The 17,053-nt window shown below is 48.6% G+C and overlaps 1 protein-coding gene across 4 annotated transcripts in view; it reads left to right on the top strand.

The window, feature by feature from the left end:
* LOC144824137 (protein regulator of cytokinesis 1-like) overlaps positions 1–17,053 on the top strand; it is a 619,082-nt gene that overhangs the window by 276,405 nt on the left and 325,624 nt on the right. For 3 of the 4 annotated variants that reach the window (XM_078683256.1, XM_078683258.1, XM_078683259.1), the window contains exon 8: positions 7,054–7,190. In XM_078683256.1, the coding sequence (XP_078539382.1) occupies positions 7,054–7,190 (137 nt within the window). The remainder of the gene's footprint in view (positions 1–7,053; positions 7,191–17,053) is intronic. The other variant, XM_078683257.1, reaches the window with a different exon arrangement.

A 17,053-nucleotide genomic window follows, 5' to 3' on the forward strand; every position in this document is an offset into this window, starting at 1 on the left:
TTCCACTGCGTATTCGAAGGCCCGCCCCTGACGAAGCAGGTTAGCAGGTGTTCTCCCGTGTCGTTCCCCATCACCATATTGGCATGCCACTGCATCGTGAGTGAGAGCTCACCTCACGCAACGCTTTGTTGTACTCACTGTGTTTCATGGGGAGTCGCAATGATAGGGGATTTAGAGGCACAATACTCTAGCTCCAGTGCCCGGAGTCGATTTCCCATTGCTGCCAGGCAAACTTTTATCGCATTAAGGACACCATCTTGTTTTGCAATGCACACTCCGCGAATTATAACTTTAAAAGCCTCCCATAACACCAATGGTGAGTAGTATGTTCCTTTGTTTAATTCAAAGAATTCAATAATAGCCGTACAAACCTTGGCACCAGAAGGTAGCCTCCACTTGAATGCTCTCGAGGCAGCTTGTGGCAGGGCAGGTTCAAGAAGTACTAGGGCATGATCTGAGAACGATCTGGGGGGATGGGAGACCGCAGTTGTCCACATGAGGACTTCTCTGGTAATAAGCCAATAATCTATGCATGATCATGTGCCATGTGTTTATGTAATGCATGTGCCCTCCGCCTTTGCCTGTGCCTCCAGTAGTCCATTAGGCAATTGTCATTATGAGGGTGTGCAGCTGTGTGGCGGCGTTAGGGTGAGGGCAGCAGAGTGCACCTGTGCGATCTACAGCTGGGTCTTAAACTACATTAAAGTAACCACCCATATCACAGCGCCCGGTCCCATATTAGCAATATGACGCCACACGGCTGCAAAGAATTCTAGACCGTTATTTGGGCCGGAGATTGAGACAAGTATGACGGGGTGACCGTGCAATATGCCGGCTGTTATAACAAATGGTCCTTCTGTGTCACTAATAATTTTTATCTTTTGCCATGGTATGCCCCTGTACATTAGCTTAGCTGTCCCTCATGCATAATCGTAGTCGTAGGCTACATGCGTGTCTGGGCACCAACCCGCTTTCATAGTGCATCTCCCTCTGTTCTAGGGCCTGGCGTAGCACAGCATTTCTATCTTTATAATTGAGCAGTTACTATGGAATCGGGTGTTGAATCAGGTGGCATTCGTGACAGTGTGGTGGGCTCTTTCAACAATAAAAACTGGGGACAATACTTCCCCGAATAATCCATTTGATTGATGTTTGGGAATTCCGGGACACCTGTTTGGAGATTATTGCGCAGCGAGCGTGCCTCCAGGTCTTCGTCCTTCCCTTTCATAAGCTCAAGGACTTTGTCAATGTGCAGGAGGCGCTCGCTGGTCGTAGCATGCCAATCATCCACATCCGAGACACTGATCTCGAGGTGGTCCATTCTATCCATTATGTTTGTGAACCCTCTCTTTCATGCGGTCTGAGCGGCTAGCCGTGAGGTCTAATATGGCATCAGTGGCCCGCAGGCTGGATTTAACATCCACAAGATTTTCTTTTAGGTCATCACTTCCATCTGTTCTGCTATGGTTTTCGGTTATTTCTACTTGCGAACGGCCTTGGCTCATCTTTCTGACGTGTTGTTAGAAGGGGCGATCCCAGAGGGCCAGGCTATGCTCTTCCGACCACTCAGTGACCCACCTCTCCCACAAATAATGCCGAGTCTTAACGTGAGGTCCGCACCGGGGAGGACTTCGAGTCTAGGATCGTACAAACTGAGCTCACACCACACTTACGAACGGACACCACATCGTAGGTTTTCAGTAACAAGTTCTTTATGAACAGTAAAAAGGAATCAGCACTCTTATTTACAAGCGATCGAGGGATCGTAAAGTCTCAAGGATTCGGGAAGAGGGAAGCGGGACAGTCTCAGTCTTTAGGCCAGTACAAAGCGTACCCTGCGCACAGCTCTCAATCCTCGAGCCGGGGGATACGGAAGATGATGATCGTACTGACTGCTTCACTCACTTCAGGTCAACTCGGGTCGTGTTGGTAGCGTCGATGGTCCAGAGCACTCCTCAAGCCGTGACGAAGTCAGCAGGGCTCTATCCGCAGGTCAGTTCTTGAGGAGCCGCGACAGCGTCAGCAGGGCTCCGATGTTTTAGTTCTGTTCTTACGAGGATGAGCCGCGACCGCGTCAGCAGGGCTCTGGTGTTCCAGGTCGGTCTTTGCGAGGATGAGCCGCGACCGCGTCGGCAGGGCTTAAAGAGTTCGTAGGTTCAGTTTTCCTCAAGGGTCAGCCGCGCAGGGCTTTCTTGTCCAGGATACAACTGCCCGCTAGTTCTCGGGCGGGCCTTGATATAGTCCAGTGGCTCTTTGATGTCCGGACCCTCGCAGACGGAGGTCTCATGCCTTGGGGGCTGGTCGTTGGGGAGGTCCGGCGGTTGGCTCTTTGATCCTTTTGAGGATGTGTCCGGGAATTCCCAGACGCCCAGCAGGGTCTGGAGCCAGCACTCGGGGAGGCCAGAGGTGCGATCGAAACTGGCCCACAGGGGAAGGCCAGAGGTGTGACAGAAACCAGTCTCCCGGGGGAGACCGGAGGTGCAATCGAAACTCCCTGTCTTATCTCACTCGGGGAGCCCTTTACCCCCCCAGTCGGGGCTGGCGTGCCTGGAGCCTAAGTTTCGCTGGGGCCGGGTTCATGCTAGGTCCAGAGTCGGGGACCTCGGGAAGGGAAAATGGCTGCCGGGTGCCCTGTTGGGTGATGCAGGTTCTGGGCGCTCGGAGCCGGGAAGTAGGACGGGGGCTGGTTGTCGGCTGGCGGGGTCGTTCAGGCGCACAGGGAACAGGACGACCAGGGGCTTCTGGGTGCAGGGCTAGGCTAACGGGGTGCTGAGGAATGGGGGGGGCGGGGGGGGGGAACACCACGAGGCCAGGTCCAACACGTGTTTACCATCAAAAGTGAATTTTGACTATTGTACATCCTGTTTGCCCATTGCAGCCGTATGTGGAGAATGTGGGTCATAACAGGCAAATGCAGTGTGGTCGATGGGATGTCACAAAGGCACCAGTGTGTCTTATTTATTAGTGACAGCACGAGGAGTGGAGTACTGGCAAGCGCCGCTGATTAGGCCTGAGTAATTTCGCGTTCCGCGTAGAACGCGGATTTGCCCAAAATTCTGCTTTCCGCAGCTTCGCGTAATTTTTTGCTTGTTCGCGTTCCCCGTATGAGTGTTCACTAGATATTTCCCCCTGAGCATGCAAACAGAGATCACGAACAGGATAAAAGCACTGCGAACAAGCAATTTCGCGTTTTTTTAACATTTTCGCAGAGTTTTGCGTAGCTCAACTACGCAAATTCCGCCCACCCCTACCTCTGATAACTTCCAATTAAGTGCCCCCTACCAGACCACCAGACGTGGCAGTGGGGGAGGTATGTATTCACGCTAGGATCTGACTGTATACGCCAGCCATATTGCACTTCGTTTGCCAGGAACGAATAGTGAGGAAACGCCCCATGTGGGCTCCGGGAGTATGACCCTCTGGTAGGTATAGTTTATATGATCCAAGCCGCTGCCCCCGCAGGGTTCGAGTAAGTGGATAGTCATTGCTTATTGCAGTTCAAATGAATGGCCCGCCTCTCCCTGGGAAAGTAATTAAGGCCGGGGGGCATGAGCAGGCCTCCCAACACCATTAAGGACGTCGCAGGATTGCAGTAAACCGCAGTAGGGCCCCGAGTCTGATCAATGTCGCTGATGGACCTTGGCAAAGGAAGCATCAAGCAGGCGTTGTCACAGTCCGTGTCACCATCACCGGTTAAAGGTCCAGCCAAGGACCGAACTTGTTGGGAAAACTTCAGCAGGGAGCACTCTCATGATAATAGTGCCACCAGAGGCTTCCCTCCCATGGGGCTCGAAAAACATAGGGGCAGGCCGCAAGGCGCAGGTCAAATATCAATGCAGCAGTGTAGGACACAGTCTGGCGTCTGCGACTAGGCCCTCCTGTGTAGCAGGGAGTAAGCTGGTCACGTGGTCAGTGAACCCCCGAGCCTGGCCCCCAGCCAAAAATCTCATTGCCAGCAAATCGCAGCCACGGGCTCAGGCCCAGCTCTAACCATGATCATGTAGGGCCCTGCCTGGCAGCAAGGATTGGGCAGGGCCTCCTCCGCGACCCGGGCTGGCGATGTCGCTGCTGCTCCCTATCCTGACCCGAAGCTGCGGTGTAGCAACACTTCACTGCAGGCCAGTCGGGGTCGAAAGCCTGCTGTCCCCACTCATGACTGCAGGGAGCTCTGACGGGTGCCTTGCCATTTTCCGCTCTCAAAGTGCGTGGCTCACTTCGGTCCAGCAGGCAAGCTGTCCGCAGACTCCTCTACACCAAGGCCGGGCCAGTTGCCGCCTCGCTTTTCAGTCTGCAGAGTCCCCCTGGATGTTGATAGATGTACAATCCCATATTCATTTCCTTTGACTAGTTGTACAGTTTGTGGGTTCTAAATAAGCATAAGTAACTACAGTTAGACCAAAGAAAAAGTAGCAAAGATACCGAAATTGTAAATAAAGTTGGAGTTGAAATGGACGTCCTTTGTTACTATTCTAGACTGATACTCAAAATTTTGACCCCCTGCATGATTGAAGGAGTTTCTTTAATTTATCACATAATTGTGTTGGCCTCAATAGATGTTGGTAGCTAACGTACCTTGGAGGTAGCAGAAATGTTAGAAATGAATCCAGGACAAAAACTTTAAAACGTTTGATTGGCCAAGTGCCATTTTTAACTTTCTACTTGGTTCAAATTATTGTAAGAACAGGATTCACGTATAGGAATTAGACGAAGGTAAGTAAACTATTCTAGTCCCAAGATTTCTATTGTGGTCCAATACAAGTGACACTTACATGACTCCAAGAAATGAAAATAGAGAAGGAAATTGCGGAAAAAATTAGTGGTACTTTTAGGTAGAATTTAGGTGAAGAATTAGCCCATTTGATAATAGCGTTGAAAAATAAAAGTATAAAGCTCAAATGATCTGTATTTCCAGTACAAAAAGATTGAAAAATAGGTTTTAGAATGAAAACGTGTAGTCACCATTCTAAGTTCTAATAGGTGCTTCTCAACTCTTATTCCACAGCTAATCTTTTTGACTTCCTCATTACTATGCAGGCATAAGGTGGTGCACATTTTGCTCCCATTTCCACCCCTTGTTGTTGTAGGTGGATATGATTGTTGATTGTGAGAACATGTTGCCAATCAATCTTGTCTAGTTTCCTCAAGACATCTTTTGTGTTCAGGATGAATGATGAAAGTTTCTTTATAAATGGTTGTAGTTCATTATCCGTGTACTCACCTAATCTGGAACAGATTAAATCAATTCCTGTAATAATAGGTTTTCCTTTGGGTGGGAAACCTGGATTGTGCACCTAGAAGTGTGTTTATTTGGTTGCCATGATTGGATGTTTGATATAAAGCTACGGTGTCTTTTAGAGTGTTCTTAAGCCTAAATTATACCATCTGTCAATTTTCCGATAACCATTTTAGAGCATCAGACATAGGATTCTTAAATATTTTTTGATAATTAGAATGATCCAACTGTCGATTAACCTCATGTAGGTAGTCTTCAGTCTGTACAATCACAATATTTCCTCGCGTATCTGCATCTTTAATATAATTGGATTATGGTTTAGATCTTCTATTGCCTTATGTTAATCCTGGGTGATATTCTTATAAAGGTATTTCGTTTTGGAAATGTACATCTTATATTCCTTCTCCACATCTTGAAGTACTGCTGTGTAAAATAGCTCTACAGAATTTCCAGGGGGTAAAGTTGGTGTAAATGTTGATGAGTGAACTTGCTTTCCAGTATGTGATGAATTATTTCCCAATTCCACAGCTGTTATGCTGACTTCCATAAATGAATTATTTGATAAATCATCCTCCATTTCTGAAAGGTGAGTTATAAGAGGAATAGTTTCCAAAACATGTGCTGAAAGATAACTGGCTATTGGTTGTCATGGATGGGTTCTGATACTGTGAGGTTTATCAATGAAGAAGACTTTGAGTTTGTCTACCAATGAATTTATGTCGATCAGTTTTTTTAACGTTGTGCAGACTTGGTTTCTCTTTTATATGTCTGTGTCCTCACAAAATCACTTGCCTGGGGTTTACAGGTCCAAAACCTGAGACGTAACTACACATTATCAGTCTTTCGTTGACTGGTAATATCTGTTGTAATCTTATAAACCAAGATGCTCTTCTAAAGGAAGAGTGAGTCACCAGGTGTTTGCACCTGGGTCTGCTGGCATGCACCTGGCTGAAGGCCAATGGTTGCTTCTGTAGGGGAATCATTTGTAACCATTTTCAAGTGAGGAAGAGGAGATGTAGCCTAATGGCCAGAACTGCTGACTTTGGAACTGGTTCATCAGGATAAAGTTCCAATATCAGTTTAACGTCCTGTGATTCTGGGCAAGCCACTTTATCTCTCTCTCGTGCCTTTAAAAAAAATAATAGAAATACAAACTTGACACTATAACCTTTTGGTGCTCATGTAAAGCGCTGCAATGCCTTCAAACTGAGTTGGTGCTATGTAAAAGTGAAACAAAATTGGCAAAAAATTAGATAGGTGCTGAATATTATACAATGAGTATTTGCTCAGGTTCCTGTTTGGGTCATCACAAGCAATTCTTAAAAAATCTTCTAATTTCCAATATGACAGGCTATATCAGATCACCGTTCTTCTAGAAAATCGATCTGTGGAGAGGTTCCCCTCATCTCAGAAATGAAGGGGAAATGTATTCCTGCTTGTTTGAAAAACAAAATGGAAGTAAGAAATTCAAATTTTTTCAGGTTTGAAAAGAGCAAGAAGTGCGTTTAAAAAAATTCCATATAGCAACTGTTATTCTAGTATGCCTTTGTTCCTCTTCTTCGAGATACTCCTCTGTCCTATCTGGTCTATACTTTTTCAGGAGATTATTCCATTAACCTGTTTAAAAATTCTGATTCTTTGAGAAATGTTCTGGTATGCTATCCTGCATTCAGGGCTACCCATAAACTGTGACAACTGGGACTATGGTATAAGAAAGCAACGTATCTAATTTGTGTTCCGTGTATTTCCTGAAGCAGCAACAGTTTAGAACTCTAAGATCTTATATTAAAGCTATGAATCATTCATTCATTTATTTACAGCAGCTTGTACAGAGGACCTACTCACTCTTCATGAGGATGAGCTCATGAGGATCAAGCACCATTATGAAGTTCACAAAGAGTTGTTTGAAGGTGTGCAACACTGGCAAGACAGCTGGCAGCGTTATTTGGAATTAGAGGTAATTATGAGAGTGATAACACTACCTTGACTACAAATGTTCACGAATGTTCATTTGGAAAATTTCCCTTTATGTAAATTTTCTTTCAAATTCAGTGAGGATTTTGCCACATGGTTGAAAGTTGTAGATATCCTCCTAGCTTTTGCTCTTTGGTATTTATCTCCCTTGTGGGTTGTCCTTTAAATGCACTTGAAATATGGTTCTTAAATATTATTTTTTCCATAGATATAACTGCTAAATGTTTACAGTATTAATCATTGCAGTTTCGATACATGGAAAACGTCTTGTCTGTATGTCATAGATGTCCTGGTATTGATATTTCTGTGGCTTAATGTGTTGACCAACTGATAGTTTGCTGTGATTTTCTTGCTATGTCTGGGGAAATATCACAAAGCAAACTGACTCTTGAGCATGAAAAAGTATTTTAATTTAAGAAGTAGTAGTTTTAGGGTGCCAGCCAAAATCAATCTTGGTGAACTTATTTTGAGTAAATATTGTAGAGTGTCACAGTGCACAAGCAAATATTTTTTAGACTTATTGTCATGTACTCAGATTTCACAAGGATGGAAATTAAATGTATTACTCTGACCTATATCATGCTGAGCAAACCTATTGAATGTTTGTATGTAACATTTCTTTGTTACACAGGTGCACTTTGACTCTGTTTGCAGGATACATTTAGCCAGGAGAAAAAAATGACCAAGCAAATATCCAAAAACATTCCAATTGACTCGTGCAATGATTATTTTTCCTTTAAGGGATCTCTTCCGATAATCATAACTGAATTGTCCTGGCTACGCTCTGAATCCCTTACTCTATGTAGTTCTCACTAGGAACATCAATTTTCCTTCAAGAACGTGGAAATTTGACATCCTCTTGAAGTTTGTATTGATTAATTAAGAAAATGGAACTTGATCTGATTTTATTTTTGGGAAAAGTTACTAAATAATAGAGACCAGCTTCCACAAATGTGTTTAAAGAAAAATAAATATATATTGAGCACAATGTAACTTGATAGGCAGTCAATAGATGCTGGCAAAAGCACTGCCAATGCTCCTCTAAAGGGAGAATATTCAATCAGTGTGCCTTGATGCCAGGTCAGTGACATTGTTCCAGTTATTTTATTCTGGATCCTGGAGCACTGAGCGTGACCTTTCTTTTCCTGGATTCTTTTGTTTCATGCCTTTGGGCTTCAGCATGTTTTTTTGTGTGCCGTGCCTACAACCCATTGCCCTGGCATAGGTAGCCCCCCCTCTAGCTGGGTGCACTATACCAGTGGTGAGGATACAGGTGTATGAGCCCTGTACCCCTACAGTGTCTAAGCCAATTCCTAGACATTGTAAGTTCAGTAATACCATAAAGAGCATATGGTGCTGGGAGTATGACATTATGAACTCCACAGCACCATAATGGCTTTACTAAAAACTGGGAAGTTTGGTATCAAATGTCTCAGCACATTAAACCCACCCTGATGCCAGGGTGGAATTTAATGAAAAATGCTCTGAGGGTATATTAGAGATTCCCCCTGAAAAAGTATCTAACTTTAGTGTCCTTGCTGAGTGGCTGTTCACCAGCTGCCACCGCCAGTCCTGTTTCTGGACCCCTGGGTTGAGAGCCTGCCGCTCTTGGGGTCCTGAAACAAAGCACATCCTGGCACGAGGTGCCTAGCCTCCTCCCCCAGGATGGGCAGGGTCCAGGAAGGGGAAGCTTCAAAGGCTTGCCATGTTTGTAAGCTACTCCAGCTATTTGCTTCTCCCAGCAACTGTCCCCTACCGGTTCTGACCCGAACTTTGGGTGGGAGAAGCGGCGGAAAAAAACAAGTTAGGAGAGGTGAATCCACCTTTGCCAACTCAACCCCTCAGGTGGGGTAGGCGAGGTGAGGCGCTACTCAGTCCCCGCCACCTTGCAGATGGGGGAGCTGACGGGGGCCCAACCAATCGGAGTGAGGTCTATGTCCCCTTCCGACTGGAGGGTGGCATAGGGGGTATACCCTCCCCAACGGAGGGAACAATTGGTCTCGACTTGTAACATCCCTAAATGTAGTATTTAAGGGCATCACTGAATCTTGCCCCCGCAGACGAGAAGAAACCAGGAGGAGGACATAAGGGCATGCTCAAGAAAAGGACACCAACTGACTTGGCCCCAGTCCTACCGGCCTGTCCTACCGTCCTGACCTCGACTGACTACAGCGAAATCCCGGTGTGTCTTGCAGCCAGCTGCCCCCAAGAACCATGAGGACCTGTCCTGCCTTCCCAAAGCAGACTGTTTTCCGTGAGCACCGGATTTGCTCACCAACGGATTCTGGCTCCAGCTAAATCCGCAAGTCTGTACCTGAGGCCCACAGCCAGAGCTCATCGTGGTTTTGGGCCACTCGAAATCTCCCCTGCGATCCTGACCTGGGATCTGGTGATCACTGACCTGCCTCCAGTCTCCAACCAATGCCTGCAGCCCGTTTCTGAAGGCTAAACCCACCCTCCCCCGACCGCAACCTGAGCCGGTAAGAAAAACCAGATGCCAAGACATCCCTGCACCTGATGTATCACAGCCTTGGGTGGCCCAACCGACTGTGTCTCTGCATCTCAACTTACCTCTCCAACTGGTGGTCGCCTCCAGAAGTTCTTCTTTCCTGAGCCTGCAGTGTTTGTTGCAACCGGAGAATCCCCATTGAAATAAGCTGGGCACCCAATGCCAAAACAGCACCTTGCACCCGGCTGCCCTGTGCCTCTGTGGGTGCACCTTGAGTGCTAAAATGGATCCCTCTTTGCCTGAGCCTAACACAAGGAGCTTTGCTCCCACAACCTTGTGGCCTGCTCGTGAGCAGCCACCAACCGGAGGCCCCTATCCCCCTTTGGATAACATTGGGCCTTTGCACCCGGGCGCCCTGGTGCGCTTAGGGTGCTTTGAGAGTGCATCCTTGATCCTGGGGAACCCTGGTTCTAACCCCAGAATACCAACTCCACAACATAAGTACTTTCTGTTAAACCGATAACCCGGTTTTCTCCCAGAGGACTGCATTTCTGTGTAACATTTTTTTTTTTTTATTGTGGAGCTGGTTTGTATGAAACCTTGAAAAACTGCAAATTATAAAAACTGAATTATTTACCTATTCTCTAGGAAATGTCCCCGTGTGATATCTAGGCACATCACACTGAGTTTGAAAAAGTAACTTAAAAAGTAATCTGAAAGTAATCTTCAAAGTAATCTCAAAAGTAACTAAAGTAATTTTTACTGTTGACTTACCTGTAATAAAATCAATTGCGTCCAACTGCATTTCAATTGTATTTGAACTGCAATATACCTGCAAAGTATTATAGCACTTACCTGCACCAGGCCAGGCTTAGTTCTCGAGATAAAATAACTAAATATTGTTTTGCAGCGTGAATCTTTCTGGATTCACTATGCTGTGCATATTCCGCAATCTGGTGGTTGGGTCCGGAATCAGTCTTTTTTTTTTTTTTTTTTTTTTTGTAGCCCAGGTGGACGTCGACGTCCCACCATTTGGTGTACCTTCGGTGACTTCGGCATGCTTCCGGCGGAAGCTACCACCTTTGGGCGCCATCTTCAGATTCTTTTTTCTGCCGTTGGGTCTGGATCGTCGCGTGAAGCTCCAGAAGTTTTGGAGGAGGAAATGCAGCAACTCTTCGACGGTAAAGACCTGAGAAGATCGGGAGAAGAGGACCATCAGAGAAGAGACGACGAAGAAAGGAAAGAACTTGGAGATCTTCGACGTCCTTGGAGGAATGCGCACACAGGGGACCCCTGAGCGCAGGGATGTACAAGACACCCTTTAAATTCTGCAAAAACTGCCACCACAAGTTCGCGCAGAAGGACCAGCACCCAGTCTGCAACCTCTGCCTGCCAATCGACCACGAGAGCAGAGACTGCAAGGCCTGCTCCGTCTTCAAGCCGAAGACACTCCGAGTTCGAGAGAGACAGAGGACAGCTCACCACACGATGCAGGGCAAGGGCCAAGCCCCGACGCTTTACGAACTGGGCCTCTCCACCGACGACGAGGATAACATCGCAAAGGTCCAGATGACTTCACGGTCGCAGAGACCGATAAGAAAACGCCTGACAAGGTAGGAGAGTCTACGACCCCGAAAACCCCCACAGGGTCTTGAAAGCCAGAGGCAGACTCTCGAAAGTCAGAGCCCAGAGCCTCGAAAGGAGCACTGGCGCCGAAAACTTCGACGACCGAAGCTACATCCTCCGAAAAAAAGCCCAGCGGATCCTTCGAGAAGGACTCCTGAAGGCCGAAGACCAGCAAAAAGCATAGGTCATCGAAGCAAGCCCCCGAAAAAGGGTCTTCGACTTCGAAGGAACAGGACCTGAAGAAAGTTTCGACGTCGCCACTGCCGAAAAGAGCAGCCGAAACGCTCGACGACGAGCAGGCCGCAGAGATGCAGAGAAAGAAAAGAAGGCTCGAGGCCGAAATGGAGAATATCCTTCAGAGAAAGAAGGACTACGACGAAAAGATGAGAAGTTACAGGATCCCCTCGAAGCCGGCACCGACCGTCGCTGAGGTACAGGAGCACAAGGAGTTCGACGTCGAAGAGACGGCGAAAACTCCGGACCCCTCGGAGCACGAAGAGGAAGAAGACCTCTACTACACAGAAGGGGATTACGGGGAGCAGCAGTCAAGCTACGGCTCAGGTTCCTCGACGGCCCAAGACCAGGAATGGCAGGACATCGAGGCCGAAAACCCGGAGGAGGCTGTGGAGACATACCCCTCGAGGCCTTCGCCACCGGATGACATTGGGGCATACAATGAGGTGGTCAGGAAGGCGGCAGCAGCCTATGGAGTTAAGCTGGAAGAGGAGAAGCCAAAAGCAGACTTCCTGCTCGAGACTTTGCTCCCCATACAGACAAGAAGCCAGTTCCTGCCCATGCTCAAGAGTATCACAGACCAGGGAAAGGAGGCCTTCAAGGACCCGGCTACATGCAGATCTGTAACGCCGAGGACTGAGAAGAAATACAAATTCTCCTCCCAAGACCCAGCTTACATCAAGGGATCCGTCACAGCAGATTCTATCTGTAGGAAGGTAGATCCCGGACTATGGTTGCCCCCAACTTTTTGCCTGGTGTTTTGCTGGTTTTCTGACTTAGTTGACCTGAGGCCCCGCTATTCAGGACCTCAGGCCCACTGCTCTCTCTGTTAAAATGGATTCCATGTACCCTAGGTACATATCCAATTGGATACTGAGTCACCTTATCAGTCCATGTACAGTGTACCTTAGGTACCCAGGGCATAGGTGTACCCAGGGCCTACCAGGGGCTGCAGCATGTATTATGCCACCCCTGGCTGGCCATCCAAATCTGACACAACTGGCTGCTTGACAGCTGGGGCAAGGTGGTGTAATCACCCTTTGCTTTAGATATAGTATACCTATATCTAACCCTAAAATGGACACACAGATCTCCTATCAGTAACTCCTATGGCAGGCCTTGACAATCCTGAAGGCAGAGTGCTTGGAATCGTGTGAGATAGTGCTCTGGCATGAGCTGAGCCTGTCTGCGGCTTTCGGGATCCATCCCTTAGCCTTTTTCATGATATCGCATACCATATACTCTTAAGTGCATTATAATCCTCGCGGTTATATGCCAACTCTGGTATCGCTTTATCAAAACATGTCGAGTAAGGTGTCATACGAATTGGAATACTAACCCCTCGCCAATTCTGGCGACGGGGTTAGCATTCCACCCTTCTAGAGGGACACGACATGTTGGTAACCTATAACCCCGGTTAAAGTCAGACAGAGCCTTAGCTCCACAAAATGGATGCTGCCACCGAGACACAAGTCTGCCCTCCTGCTGCTGGGAGTCCTCCCAGCCCAGGAGGCAAGGACAAAGGGTTTCCTGCCAGGGGCGGTGCCAGCACCGTCCCAGACAGGGTTTTGTGTATTCTAGGTAGGCAGGGCTTTAGAGGAAGGTGACTGCAAGTGGCACCCCGGTGCTCACTGTGCATAGGCCGGCTTGAACCAGTTCCAGGGACACTCCAGACCCTGAGCTGGGGAAAAGCCCGCCAAAGGAGAGGGGTGTAACCACCCCCTCCTAGTCCCACCCATAGGGCAGGACTTAGTCGCGTGCCAGCCCCCTTTTGCAGGATAAAGGTAGGAACTGGCCCCCTTCCAAATCAGATCATCTTTGAATCCTGAAACTACTTTCTTCAAGAAGGAACTCAAGACTCTTCCTAAGATTTCTCCCTTGTGACTAAGGAGTAGTCACCCTGCAGCAGCAGGCACCAACCAAGCATCGCGGTTTGTTGCCAGTCTCTCCTTCGGATCAAGACTGCTCCAGCACGACGAGAACCGGCTTCCCTGGCACCTCTGACCTCAACCTACATCATCAGCCCAGCTGTGATCCGTGGGTGTGACGAGACCTCGAGGGACCGGCCATCTTCAGAACTGCACGACGCTTGTCCAGCACGACGCCTGAGTGACCCTCGACTGAGTGCCTTGGGGTAAGAGAAGCCCCGACCCTGAGCAGCTCCAGCACCGAAGTCCAGCCCCCCTGCATCCACGAGATCGGCGTGGGGCCCTTCTGCTTTTTGCTGCTCACCGCGTTGTCCAGGTCGCTTGCCCGTTGGCTAGTGGCCCCCTCACGACGCTCCACGACAACTAACACTGCTGGTCTGGTTGCTCCAGACTAGCCCTTGCTCCCCTCCAAAAGAGGAGCACCCCGGACCCTCCTGGTCCACTCAAGACGCCATTTTAGGTCCACCGCGTGGGCCTTGCATTTGCCAAGACTTGTTGCCCAATCCTGGGTCCAGCGACGTCGACAGCAAGAACCTTCGTGGGACAGCTCGCACCTCCATCCTGGTCGCCGACAACGCCTCCTGGTCCGAGAGACTGCAGAGCCCAGCAGCGCCCACTCACCTGACTGCGGTGACTTCGCCCGGTGCCATCCTGGTGCCCACTTAATCACTGGCTAGTGATTCAGAACTTGGTCACCTCTGCTTTCAGGTTTTCTTCTTCCCTGATCCAGGCTTGGATCTCTTCGAACTTTTCTTCACTGGCCGCCTGCCAGTAACTTCTTCTTCAGGCTCCTGGTCCGTCAACGTGGGTTTCCGACGCAACTTGAACCCTATGCAGCCGCAGCCCCTGGGCTAGGTAAATCCAGCACTCCGGTGCCCCAGCATAGTCCAACGCTCCAAGTGTTCGGATCCACTCCCGTTTTCGTCCCAGCTAGTCGGGTTCGCCCGAGAACAGTAACTTTGTGAATTCTAGCTTCCATAGACTTTTTCCCGCCTTACGCGTGAGAGTTCCCACTCTGCACGTGGCGTCCCTAGGCCTCCTGCTCCTAACCGGAGTGTTCAGTATTGTAGGCCTAGCGTTTCTAAAGCCTCTGAGAATCGTTACTTACCTGCTAGTAATTCGCATTCCACTTTTGTAGTATATGGTTTTTCGTGCCCCTCGGGCATTTGTGTAAATTGTGCGACTTAAAGTATTTTCGTAAGAGTTTTGTTGTGTGCTTAGCTCCCTGTCTCATAAAGAGCCAGGGTAGTCTTGTTATAAATAAATATACTGTTTATTTTCATAACAACTTGTGTGGTGTCCTTTCACTTGGTGTTCAAGGGGTAATGTGATGGTAAAACAGCTGGCTTAACACGCCCTCTAGAGTCTTAGCCTTAGACTGCTCGTATCTATGCTACTAGGATAGCTGGTCTATAAGGTTGACTTACAACCAATCATCAATAAGGGTTGTTTGGACTGATATATAGTGATCACTAGAATAGTGAGCACTGCACATCAGGCCAACTTCTCACACTATCATCGCTGCAACGGCCAGAAAAAGGGCAAACGTCCCAACAACGTCTGGACCCCCACCTGACAAAGAAAGCAGGAGGATGGATCTAACTGGCAGAAAGATTGAGAGGAACGCTGCAACGCACTGGTGGATGGCGAATTCCAACGCCCTCCTGAATAGGCATCAATACCAGCACTGGGATGAGATGGGACAGTTGCTCAAGCACCTCCCGGAACAATACCGTGAGAGGGCAGCACACCTGGTGGAGGAAGGGAAGAGCATCGCCAATTCATGCCTGAAGACCGCCCTGGATGGGGCAGAAACATCCAGCAGACTGATGGCTATAGGCATCACGGAAAGAAAGCAAGCCTGGCTCAGGATCTCAGGATTCAAGGCTGAGGTCCAGAACAACATCCTGAACACACCCTTCAACGGTGAAACACTGTTCGGAGCCCCAGTTGATGATAAGCTCACCCAACTGAAGGACAACGAGACGGCAAGGTCCATGGGAGCCCTGCAGTTCAGAGGGATGAGAAGGGGCACTCCTACACGGAGGCCGAACGGCAGGGGTGGAAGCCAGCGAGGAGATTCTCACCAGAGTTTCCACCAGGGGCAACAGAGTGACCGCCAAGGCCACCAGGGCCAGCAGAGGCAAAGCTGGAACTACCAAGGCAGGGGCCAGTCCTTTCGGTCAAGAGGAAATGGACGGGGCCAGAGAAGGAGAGGCGGTGAACAACCCCCCTCTAAGTGACTTCACACGAGAGAAGGCGCTCCACCACCCACACCCTCCGGGGGAGGAGCACAGAAAAACAAAGAGGAGAGGGCTACACGGACAAGACGCAAAGGAACATGTAACACCGGTAGGAGGAAGATTAAGATTTTTTCTCCAGGAGTGGAGAAAAATAACAGACAAGTGGATACTCAATATCATGCAGTTCGGATACTGCATAGAATTGGAGAAGAGGCCACCAAACAGAAAACCAAAGAAAAGACAGCACTCTGGAAGATAGCTGCAACTACTGCAAGAGGAAGCCCAAGAACTGCTCCTCAAAGCGGCCATCGAACGAGTCCCTTTCAAAGAACGGAACAAGGGAGTGTACTCAAACTACTTCCTAGTGCCAAAGGTGGATGAAAGTCTAAGACCCATCCTGGACCTACGGTTCCTAAACAAATACGTCAAAACCCAAAAATTCAAAATGACGTCCCTACAAGAGGTCATCCCGCAGATAAAGGCGGGGACTTCTTGTCCACCATAGACCTCAAAGATGCGTACCTGCACATCCCCATGAACAGGCAGCACAAGCACATGCTAAGATTCACAGTGAACAAGGATCACTACCAATTCACGACCCTGGCATTCGGCCTAAAGTCCGCACCAAGGGTGTTCACCAAATGCCTTGCGGTAGTGGCCGCACACCTAAGGAGAAAGGGAATACACGTGTACCCCTACCTCGACGACTGGCTGGTGAAGGCAAACTGCTACAGGACATGCAAAGAGCATGCAGAACAGGTGACAAGAACGCTAGCAAACCTGGGTTTCTCCATACACTGGGGCAAAAGCTCGATGGAACCAGAGCAAGTGAAGATCTTCCTGGGAGCCCAGATCGACACCATCCAATGCAGAGTCTTACCGAGCGAAAAGAGTACGCTCAGCCTACTGAGGGAGAAACGTCACTACCAGAAGAGGCGAGCTCTTACAGTGAGGACTGTGAGCAAGATCTTGGGGATGATGGCATCATGCATTCACCTGGTCCCCAATGTACGCCTACAAATGAGACCACTCCAAGAGTGGCTGCAACAACAATGGTCACAAGCTACAGGAAGTTGGGAGGATCTAGTGGTTATAACGCACAGGGTGCAGGAAGAGATAAGGTGGTGGACCAAGGAGAGAATAACAGAAGGGAAACCTCTAACACCACCGGACCCAACAGTGACCATCACCACAGACGCATCCCAGAAGGGGTGGGGCACACACATGAACAGGCTCAGAATGAGGGGTCTGTGGAGCCCTACAGATGCAGTCAGGCACATCAACTACCTGGAACTGAAAACTGTGTTGCTAGCCCTCAAGGCCTTTCAGAAACACCTACACAACCAGAAGGTGCTAATACAAACAG

This window comes from Lissotriton helveticus, chromosome 3_1 (assembly GCF_964261635.1).
Source record: "Lissotriton helveticus chromosome 3_1, aLisHel1.1, whole genome shotgun sequence".
Taxonomy (NCBI): Eukaryota; Metazoa; Chordata; class Amphibia; order Caudata; family Salamandridae; genus Lissotriton; species Lissotriton helveticus.